General features: G+C 27.0%; 4 protein-coding genes across 5 annotated transcripts in view; 1 reads left to right on the top strand and 3 right to left on the bottom strand.

The window, feature by feature from the left end:
• LOC106784499 (peptidyl-prolyl cis-trans isomerase-like 6) overlaps positions 1-1,359 on the bottom strand; it is a 4,838-nt gene extending 3,479 nt beyond the window's left edge. Inside the window, exons 1-5 of the mRNA XM_014744111.1 lie at positions 1,060-1,359; positions 802-990; positions 685-747; positions 452-599; positions 169-358 (exon numbers count right to left, since the gene is read on the bottom strand). Coding sequence (XP_014599597.1) covers positions 169-358; positions 452-599; positions 685-747; positions 802-990; positions 1,060-1,350 — 881 coding nt within the window. The 5' untranslated portion in view covers positions 1,351-1,359. The remainder of the gene's footprint in view (positions 1-168; positions 359-451; positions 600-684; positions 748-801; positions 991-1,059) is intronic.
• LOC106784497 (zinc finger protein 277) lies at positions 1,258-3,475 on the bottom strand. The gene is made up of 7 exons (XM_014744109.1): positions 3,231-3,475; positions 2,836-3,116; positions 2,561-2,763; positions 2,283-2,442; positions 1,982-2,194; positions 1,762-1,904; positions 1,258-1,673 (listed from the first exon to the last, which is right to left on the bottom strand). Exons 2-7 carry the CDS (start codon positions 3,001-3,003, stop codon positions 1,541-1,543), a joined length of 1,020 nt encoding a protein of 339 aa, XP_014599595.1. The 5' UTR covers positions 3,004-3,116; positions 3,231-3,475; the 3' UTR covers positions 1,258-1,540.
• A 395-nt stretch (positions 3,476-3,870) lies between these two features.
• On the bottom strand, positions 3,871-5,209 carry LOC106784472 (lethal(2)neighbour of Tid protein). Its single transcript, XM_014744032.1, has one exon. The coding sequence runs from the start codon at positions 5,200-5,202 to the stop codon at positions 3,892-3,894; it is 1,311 nt and encodes a 436-aa protein (XP_014599518.1). The 5' UTR covers positions 5,203-5,209; the 3' UTR covers positions 3,871-3,891.
• A 401-nt stretch (positions 5,210-5,610) lies between these two features.
• On the top strand, positions 5,611-9,000 carry LOC106784506. Of its 2 annotated transcripts, none has more exons than XM_014744121.1 (10): positions 5,611-6,077; positions 6,263-6,349; positions 6,431-6,508; positions 6,604-6,757; positions 6,883-7,101; positions 7,190-7,330; positions 7,416-7,521; positions 7,915-8,079; positions 8,182-8,393; positions 8,515-9,000. In XM_014744121.1, the coding sequence occupies exons 1-10, from the start codon at positions 5,980-5,982 to the stop codon at positions 8,785-8,787; spliced, it is 1,533 nt and encodes a 510-aa protein (XP_014599607.1). In that variant the 5' UTR covers positions 5,611-5,979; the 3' UTR covers positions 8,788-9,000. The 2 variants fall into 2 exon arrangements, with proteins under 2 accessions (XP_014599607.1, XP_014599608.1); XM_014744122.1 differs by having other exon boundaries at positions 5,672-5,697.
• Positions 9,001-10,610: the final 1,610 nt, after the last annotated feature.

Here is a 10,610-nt window from a genome sequence, read left to right as displayed (position 1 = left end):
AATAATATGTCATAATAAATAATTTTAGTTGCTGAGGAAGTCTCAAATAGAGACGAAACGTTCAACGGATAAATATTGTGTTCATCTTAATTAAACCTGTCCAAAAAACAACTTCCCTAAGAGTAAACTTAGTAATGTTATTATTATAAAAAATATATTCACATTTACCCGAAAGCTACATAATGATAATTCATCCATGGATTAGGTTTTAAAGAAACAATTATTTGAGATTCATTAAAGTGCTTCCCATTATTTGCCATTGATAAGATTCCTCTTCGATCATGAGGTATGCAATATGATTCATCAGTAATTTTAGGTATTACAATCGTTTTCAAATTAGTACTGTTTGATTGAATATCTAAAGTATAGGTGCGTAAATAGCTTACATTTATAATAGACGAGAAAATAACGTTGATATGTATGCTTCATTTATTTTCATTTAAATACTTGCCACCGAGTTGAATCCATCCATTTTTTACTATACGATGAACAGAAGTGCTTATGTAATGTGAAACTTTGAAGCCTTTTATATTCTCATACTTCCCAGTACAAAAATTTACAAAATGTTTACAAGTTTTTGGGAGCAAGTCAGAATATAACTGTGTAAATATTCTTCTCATTTAAAACAATCAAATAAAATTAAAATATGAATCGAACATACTTATTTTGTAATAACATTTATACCATGAATAAAAGGGAACCCATTGGTAATCCATCCAAAGTAAATGTAAAATACACGTAAATTCTCTGGAAAAATATTCACTATCTTAAATTATTATCATATATACCTACTTTATTTACCTTTGTATTTTTAATAAATTCTTTATGGTATTCTTTAGCTTGTGTTTCATAATATTCAATATTTTTTGGCATATGAAAAACATACAATTCATTAAGATAATCGAAAAATTCAATGTCACTGCCTATGAACAAATCATTTATAAAAACTGCAACGTGTCTTTTTAAGATCCACATTTTACCACCAATGTGCTATAAATAAAAATTCAGCTGTATATTTTTATAGAATGAAGAAATTAATTAATACAAATAATTCTTTACCACTTTCATTTTTTGAAGATATTCGTGCCAGTCTACTTGAAACATTTCTCTAATTTGTGATATAGCATATTTATATGGTAAATTTTGAGAAAGCTTCCGTGCATATAATCTTGCTTTATGAAAAGCGACTGCAGTGATAAGACCTTCTACTCTTATTTTAATAAGAGAATTATTATCTGAGTAACCTAAATAACAGTCTTTTTCTTGTAGTTTCTCTTTATTGCTATTACAAATGTTATTTATTGTTGTTACATATGAATCGCAACGTTGCAATAATCTTTTAGTTGCCATTATATTTACTAGAGATAAAATAGATTCGTAACACATATGTACATAATTTCTTTAATAAGAAGTGTTAAATATCAATAAAAAATATATTCACTAACTACTTGATTAAAATAAAATAATAAAAACAATAACATTTCATTTGATGTATATTCAATTATTTCTTACAAATTTAATAATAGTTCAAAAATGTACGTTACTCGTTATTATCATTACATGTAACAGATAATTCTTTAAATGTGTTCTCAATATCATTCTCATCTGAGGTATCACCATCCGTATCCAAATTGTATAAAAATGAATCATTTTCATTCATAGGGAAATAAAATCTAAAACAATAATTTATTATACTTTAACGTTATGATAGAATTATTTTTCTCTTTTTTCATGAATCTACATAGAAAATTAATTACTAACTCTGGTTGATCCCATATGTGTTGCTTAGGTATTTTGTAATGATTTAGTTGAGTCATATGTTCCGATATGTTATCAGACTTTTCTTCGCATAAAATGCAACATTGTATACGAATTTGTTGTCTTATATAATTTACCAGCTTTACCTACACACATTTACTATTATTAATTTGTTCTTTATGATAAAAACTATAATATCTTATAAATATGTAAATATACATACTTTCTGATAAAAAGTTAAATCTTCTGATTCCTTTTTAAAGTCAAAATTGTGTTGTTCTTTCATATGTTGTAAAATGGTATGAAAATCTTTATCAGAATGTTTACAAAATAAACAAAGTATACTAATGCCTTCATCATTCCAATCAGACCATGACAATTCTTCGTCTTCACTTTCGCTGCTTAATCCACTATCTTTAGTGTATTTACGATTTTTCTTCAAAGATAAAAATAAAACATGTATTTAATGATATAAAAAAATGCAACAATTTTTAAGTTAATAATTAACACCATATTGTAGTTACTTGATATTTTCTTGTTCTATTAGACTCCGTATAATTAACTATATAAAACTTATCAAATGATTTATTGTATGGATTTATTTGTTTATGCAACTTTTTACGCATGTGCTCTTTTAATGCCTTCCGGTTTGTGAACACTTTTTCACAGTATATGCAGATTAAACTAAAAATGAAATATTTTTTCAATACTTAAACCGTAACATAAAAAATTATATATGAATATTACTTATGATTGATTTTAATATCATTAGAAATATACACTAATAATTTATTCAAATTACCTTTCAATACTTTGTTGTATTCTATCTAAGAGTTCATCGATGAAAACTAAATGTTCTGGTTTACCAAGATATAAATTATGTTTCTCTGAAAGATGTTTTATATACATAAGACGTGATTCAGTAAAGTTCATTTTACAAAACATACAACCACGTGTAAAACTAGTATCACTTCTTTCTTCGCATTGTTTTGCTAATACCGATACCTTCAAAATATATAATTTAATTTTATTTATGTTAAATGAAGTGTCTTTAAATTGTATTATTACAAATATTACCAAATTGCTTGTATTTATTTCATCCTTTAATGTTTTATGATGAAATTCTGAGATATGATCAGAAAGTAAAAAGTTATTTTCTTTCTTACACGATTCACCATCAATACTAACAAATTCTGATTTGCACGTAGAAGGTTTTGACGATAATGAATTACTTGTTCCAGACATTATTCTCTGAGTGCATAGCTTTTTATATTATAAATATTATTTACAAATATGTAACACTTATTGACAATATCTCTTCTGTTTATATAATTATAATTATTGTTTTAAAAATAGTTCTACAAATAGAAGTAAATATATTTTTATTTGAGGTTAAAATGAAAAATAATTAACCAATTAATTCTTACTATTGTTAAACAAAAATAATATTCTTATTCTTTAATTGTACATACCATTTAAAATATATTTAGTTTCACTTAATAATAAAATAAAACCATATGTTTATGTATCCGCTTTCAAACGTTCTTTGTACATATTTATGAACACAATATTAATGGCGTTTTCTTTCTCTCTTTCTTTCTCTTTTTATCACACAATTTCTAAATTTATATTGAAAAATGTTTAAAATTAGAGTGAATTAAAAAGAAACCACATAATGAGATATGAATCGTTTTATAAAGATTGTCAATTTTTAGGGTCTTCAGTATTACAAAAAACAAACAAATAAAAAATTTCTGTTAAATTTCGCGCCAAATATTTGAATTGGTGTCAGCTGATATATTGATTGCAGAGAAAGAGAGAGAGAAGAGAGAGAGAGAGAGTGATATATTTACATATTTATATTGTTCTATTACGATTCAAATACATAAAATTTGTTTATAAAACAATTTCAACAATTACAATGGTACCAAAATAGGTTTATATTAGAATAAAAATAGAGAAATATATATTTCATTCGTAATTATTTTATTGAAAAATTTAAATATAAATATATTTTTAATATTTCGATTTTTCGTTTTCTTAAATATAACGAATATTTAATAAATATAAAATTTGATTTGTTAGATAGAGTAAAAACTAAATAATAAATTCAGTTCCACACAGATAATAATTTTATTTAGTTTTTGCATTGCTATATTTCTTTTTGACCAAATTATATAATAAAACTATATGGCAAGTCTGTAGAGCAAAACTACTCAAGACTGTACTTGGATAAGTATTCCAACAAAGTTCTATTATTCCTAATATTGAAAGTTTCGTAACAGTTTTGTAACTTGTACACCATGCCAGATACGGCAATGTGTAATAGTACCATACATAAAATTGATAATGTAAAGATCTACTGCACGCCATGCCTATGAAATTAGCTAAAAATAATGGAAGAATAAATAACTGGCTCATAGTTGACATATCTATTTTTTTCTCTTCATCAAATTGAGGCTTTAAATCTGTTTCCATTAATTTTAATTTTGCATAGGATTTCAAATAAATTATCCAATTTGGTGCGCAGATGGCTAACAATAATAAATGTAAAATCAACAATAAAATGTGAAAGTATGGATTTACAAATATTTCTTTTGGTAAAAATCGCCAATTTACTGTCCATTTAAATTCAAAAATTCTTCCCAAATTAAATGCTCCTTTGATATATGAAATTGGATTTTCAATTAAAAATGGTAAGCCTAAAATTATTTGAATTATTGCACAAATGAATAAATGTATTGCAGTCTTCATTGTTCCAAGAACGCATAAATATGCAGTAAAGAGTGCTGGTGCAAATAATAAAATATTCATTTTAACAGATACAGCAAGGCTGTAAAAAATACTTCCTAAATACCAATAGTCATCTAAAAATGCATTTAGACTTAAAAATAATAATATCATAGCTATTGGATCATTAAAAAGTCTTAGGACGAATATAGAATGTATTCGATATGATGTAAAACAAATCAAAATTAATACATAAGGTGGAGCCTTTTTAGTTTTTGAATAAATACGGAAGACCAGTACTAATAATATTATGTAGAGGAAAGCAAAGATATACTGAGCTGTTTTAATTTGTCTTCCACGCTCAGTAATATAATATAAAGCTGAGAAGATGTACAAAAATCCAGCAGGATAAACCAATGGCCCTGTATCACCTTTTAGATTCGAATAATCCAATGTACCACTTAAAAAACCCTCCACTTGTTGCATATAAGTTTCCCAATCAATTTCTGTGTAAGGCACTTTTTCGATAATGTATACGTTCAAAATTATTTCCAGTATAATAAATAAAATCGAGGTTTTTCCAAATTTTTTTGGATCAGTTAATAATGGCCATAATTGAGGCAATTTGAAAATGTCCACCCAGATCTTTTTATTTTTTTTTGAAGCTCTATTAGTAACATTATGATTAACACGATTTTCTCGGCGTGGCGCCATATTCTCTTCTAACCTTTATGGTTGTGTACCAACATTCGTTCAGAGCGTGTGCGAATTTAGTGATAAGTACGGATAAAATATGAACTACAAATGCAACATGAGAGCAATGTTCCCACCATAAGTCTATTTAAACATAGATAGATACATAAAGATCACCGATAAAATTATTGACAAATTGATTACATAAAGAAACGCACATGGAATTTTCAAATTCAAATGATTTTAAAAGACAGTTTTTTTTTACCTGATATGCAGTAACAGAAATAAAACACAAATTACTTAAATGTGTATTTGAAAATTAGCGGTAGAGTTAAGAGCTTTATTTCTTCCACCGAAGATTTTGAGTGGCGCCATTGTACGAAATTTAGTTTCCTATCTAAACTAGCCATATAACAGTCACTTGATGTCATTTTTAGAGTGTATTATTGAATTTTTTACTATTTATTTATTTTTGTTAATATAATCTTTGTAACAAATGAAAAGCATGATCAGGAAGTAATAATTATAAAAATATAGTTTATCATTTATAATTAGATTGTATCATTATAGGTATTGCTATATGAATGAATATTATAAATAAATAATACAATTTCGCAGGATTAAAACATAAGTTAGCTAGTAGGTGAATGTAGTCTTATGTGTTTCTTATTTTGATTCTATATATATCGTATGACACATTAAGTAATACATTAGGTATTAAATACATTAAGTAATATAATTTAATACGAAAAATAAATTTAGTAAAAACTGCTGTTTATTTAATTAAAAGTATTAATCATGTTAAAATCAATTATTTTTATTTGTATCATTATACAATGTTTAATTAATTGTTCATTAGTGTTGTGCAATGAGGATAATATTATCTATTCTGAAATGTAATTATGATATTATGTTATATGAAATACATGGATGGGTTGAAAAATTTGATTCTAATATAGAACAAATTTTTATTTACCAAAGAAGTTTTTTTTATTGAGGCTCAATACTTTTCAACCAACCCACGTTCAGTTTTTGGTAAATGAAATATTTACAATATGACAATTAAATTATACCTTTTCAGAAATATAAACAATGATTCAGAATCCGGATCTAAAAAGAATGATGAATTTAATGAAAGCATGGATCAAGATACGCATGACGATGATCTGTAAGCAAAAACTGTAAATTTTATCTGATAATCTATACAATTCATTTATTAATATTAAGTGATCCTATTCTTTTTTTTTAGGAACCAAGTAGAAGACTTCATTGATCCACATTCTTTTTTTTATGATAGAAATATTAAAAAAGTAATAATAGGGGATACGTATGTGTAAAATCCATGTCTTATTTTTACTTAAGTTTATCATAGCTTATTATATTTTATCTTATTTTTTATTAATTTTTTACCAAATGTTACAGAGTAATATCTCCAAGTATAGATACAAGATTATCCATGTCGGATAAAATATCTAATCAAGAAGAAGTATTAAAAAAATCTATTGAAGAATGTCAGAGGTTAAAAATATATTACATGAGATTGATTAAGATGTTATTGATAAATTCTAACTTAAAGGTATAATAGAAATTACTAAGAACAATAATAATAATAATAATAATAATAATAATAATAATAATAATAATAATAATAATAATAATAATAATAATAATAATAAAATTGTATCTTTTGATACTATACAGATGGGAATGGATGATTTATTAGAGGGACATTTATTAATAAAAGGAACAAAAATGCAAATCGAAAAGCTTATGAAAGTGGAAATAGAAGATTATTCTCTAAAAGAAATTGATTTAATCTTGAGTGAAATTTTATTAGAGCCTTCACGTGCTGATGTTGTCTTAGATACGATCAACTTTAATTGGAGTATTCAATCTGTGTTTAATTTTATAAATAGCTATGTAAGTCATGCATTACCAGTTACAATTTTATAATTATATCAATGATATGTACAGTGTAATATTTTACTTTTTTGTTCTTATGTTTTAGACAGATGTGATTATTGTTGCTTCCGGTACACTGTTTACCATAATATTATGCAGAACAATGCCATATCATCGTATGATTTTTTTTACCCTAGTTATAGGTTTTTCAGTTAGCTATACTATGACTTATTTGAAGTTATTAAAGGTAAAAATTAGAACAACAAATTAATTATTATCATTGATCTTTTAAGACAATGAATATGAATATTTTATTATATTTTGTTTAAAAGGAAGCTGAATTCAAATTTGTTGCAACTCAAGTTAAATACACTGAAATGCCTGCAATTTGTAGACCACATGAGATGAGTGCGTTGGCAAGAATATCGTCATACTTTCGTAAGTATTTAAATGATTGGAAATTGCATTGTAATTAGATCAAAGAATGAGTTTCTAAAGAAATAGAAGTCTCGGTTATGATTTAGTTCGATCAAGCTTTGGTATTATCATCTATAATTCGTATCGTCTGAATTTTTGAGTCGAAGGAAAGAAACATTGATACAATCTGCAATTTCTAATGAGAATTACATTAATCCTTTCACGACAATTTATTTATTAGTAGCGTACTGATTGCTAGTTTCGCCGTCGTGAAAGGATTAACGCTTGTATATGTCTATCAAAGAAAAAATATCATAACTGTAATTTATTCTTCTAAATAATTTATTTCTTAATCGTAACTAAATCTGGATTATTTGTATTAAATATTAAAACAAGATATTTTTTTTATTATAGTTGGTGGTAGTAATGAATGCGAAAAATATTACGAAGCAAGAATGTCTAATCCAAATCTGCAGGTAACACCTGCTTCAGTCTTATCAGAACTTGTCTCCACGGTATTATTACAACCAGCTCCTAAAATTGGACAAGCAATGTCTGACTTTATAAGTGGTTTAACCAGTAAGAGTTTTAATTGGTTCTATATGAAAATAATAACTATACGTTATATGAAATTAAGAATTTTCAAAAAACAATATTATAAAACTAATGTTGTTCTTGCAGGTGATATTCCTTGGGTTTCGGGACTTTTCATAAAACCGTTACTAATTATATTGCTTCCTATATTGATGGTTATAGGAATTATTTTTCTTAGAGTAAAATCTTTTGAATTTGGATTTTTTAGAGGATTAAGTTGTTCCTTTTCGGCACCTAGTACGAATGCATTACCTCAGGATGATGTTCAAAAAAGACAGACAATTGAGCTAATTCGCGAAGTATTAAATATTTATTTATATTCATATAAAAATTTTTTTCATAATTTTATATGCATTTTTTTCATAATTTATTATATTTATATATTTGTATATCTTTTTATTTAGTTTATTATTGTTTTAGGTTTTTGCGGAACTACCTGCAAATATTCCACGAAGAATTACTACAAATAACGATTTACCTAATGCCTTGCAAGTGAAAGAAAATGATAGTCCTGCGGACAATGCTACCGAGAAACCTTGTAAATTAATGCCGGATAAATCTTTAAATGAATTGAATTCTGCCGGCGGTGATACAGATCTAAATAATTTACTTTCTAAAGAAAGTGAAAAGAAAACTTGCAAATGCGGAAAAAGTTTTGAAATTAATAAAGAGATTGGAGGTGGTGATGCTTAAATGTTTAGCTGTGAAATGTTTTTTTAAATTGCTTATATTGTAATATTTATTGCTATTAACTTAATTGCTGTTAATACGTCTTACAAATGTATTAAACTAGTTTTAAAGAAATATTCTTATAAATTTGTATTAAAATATTTAACACACAAAAATGATTTTATATTTTTATTATGATAACGATAATCAATATTAAAATAATTTTGTTATATAAAGCAATTAAAAGCATGTTTTCAATTGTGCGCAATGCGTGAGATTTTACTCCAACCATATTATTCCGATATTTAAATTAAATAAATTTGTTTACCTGGAAAGAATTAATTACGAAAATACATTTTATTTACCCTTGCATTATTAATGATAGAAAATACGATTTTCACGAAGCGATGCATTATTAAAATCGTAGAAATGGAATTCCGACGAGCTAATTCATTGTACGATAAAACACGTGTGCTACGGAATTCGTTATAGGTGGTCTCATTTGTAGCATTGTATTTTGATTGCTGGGGTCTCGTTTTGCTGAGGATTTCGTTATTAACGCAAATTCAGCCTAATGATCAACGAGCAAACAAGCGTTTACCGAAGGTAACGTCTGCGTTTTCCGTAATTATATATACGGTAGTTGGTAACGACGTGGGTGTGCTCTTGTTTAAATGAAGGGGTGGTAAGCAAGCGAACACCGCGACGTAACGTTGAGCAATTATTAACGTATTAGTGTAGTTAGAAAATTCTCTTATGTCACTTGTAATATACTCATGTTATATTTTATTAACAATAAATTCTAACAAACGAATAACGATATATGAATTGTTAGATGATACATTATATTATATAATACATAAAATGATTTACTCTTATTTTGTTAAACAAACAAATTATTTCATTTGATAGTAGAATAAAATAAACGTCACAAAAAAAAACGTCAAAGCAAAAAAAAGAAGAAGAAAAGAAGACGATGCAGTATACAACAAAAACGTCTATTAGAGAGATCAAAATATTTAGGATACTGCGATCGTTCATGATCAGGGTACGGATCCTTTTTGAGCTTGTTCGTGGACCCGTGAACATTGTTGCTCGTCTCTATGCACGAAGAAAAAAAAAACAAATTTACTATAGATTCTAGTACACTCGGCAGACGTTTCTGCCCAATTACATGCTTGAAATCACGTCTAAAAGTTGTTGTTGCGTCGGCTGGTGTACTCCTACCATTATATTCCATCCTTTGCTTTCAACGTCTTCGTAAAGCACCTTTACTATCCCATTGTCTATCGTTATAACGCAAACACTATCACGATATAATCTTAACCCTAACAACTTGGCCTATTACTAATACATGAAAATGTTAATCTTCCTCGTAGCTTTAATATAAATGAATTATACAAAACAATATCGGATTTATACTAACAAAGAAATATCGTATTCCTGATCGATTACAAATACTTCGAAGCAAACGGAATTCAATAGTCGATCTTAATTCGAGCGTAAGGGGCGATTCAAGTCTAAAAGATCCTAAATGCATGGCCGAACATCGAAGGAAGCTATCAAAATAACGAACCCACCTCATCTCCGAGTGCGTTATTCGCGGCTGATCGAACGTGAAACAAGCTGCCCTCTTTCCTTTACGTGAAATCTGAACGTTCTTTTTCGCATCTGCCCCATTGATGTCTCTTTTAGTATTTCTATGGCATTGACCGGGTGTAAACCACCGAAAATTCAAGGAACTTTGCTTCGTGCGCGTTACCACAATCGCGATTGCGGTAAGATTGTTCGAACTAAAAGTAAGCTTTCAAATCTTCCTCACAGTTTCCTTTTATCTATTATTTCTC

This window comes from Polistes canadensis, unplaced genomic scaffold (genome assembly GCF_001313835.1).
Source record: "Polistes canadensis isolate GaletaPanama2010 unplaced genomic scaffold, ASM131383v1 scaffold_36, whole genome shotgun sequence".
Taxonomy (NCBI): Eukaryota; Metazoa; Arthropoda; class Insecta; order Hymenoptera; family Vespidae; genus Polistes; species Polistes canadensis.
The sequence above is the reverse complement of the archived record's forward strand: the minus strand, read 5'-3'. Positions and strand labels throughout refer to the sequence as shown.

What these genes read in the sequence shown, in the direction of transcription:
- LOC106784497 (XM_014744109.1), bottom strand. Translation starts at nt 3,003, where the DNA reads ATGTCTGGAACAAGTAATTCATTATCGTCAAAACCTTCTACGTGCAAA. An exon ending in AAATAAATACAAGCAATTTG is followed by an intron (nt 2,764 to 2,835) that starts GTAATATTTGTA and finishes TATATTTTGAAG; the next exon opens with GTATCGGTATTAGCAAAACA. An exon ending in ATTTAACTTTTTATCAGAAA is followed by an intron (nt 1,905 to 1,981) that starts GTATGTATATTT and finishes AAATGTGTGTAG; the next exon opens with GTAAAGCTGGTAAATTATAT.
- LOC106784472 (XM_014744032.1), bottom strand. Translation starts at nt 5,202, where the DNA reads ATGGCGCCACGCCGAGAAAATCGTGTTAATCATAATGTTACTAATAGA.
- LOC106784506 (XM_014744121.1), top strand. Translation starts at nt 5,980, where the DNA reads ATGTTAAAATCAATTATTTTTATTTGTATCATTATACAATGTTTAATT. An exon ending in AATATTATCTATTCTGAAAT is followed by an intron (nt 6,078 to 6,262) that starts GTAATTATGATA and finishes ATACCTTTTCAG; the next exon opens with AAATATAAACAATGATTCAG. An exon ending in GATACGCATGACGATGATCT is followed by an intron (nt 6,350 to 6,430) that starts GTAAGCAAAAAC and finishes CTTTTTTTTTAG; the next exon opens with GAACCAAGTAGAAGACTTCA.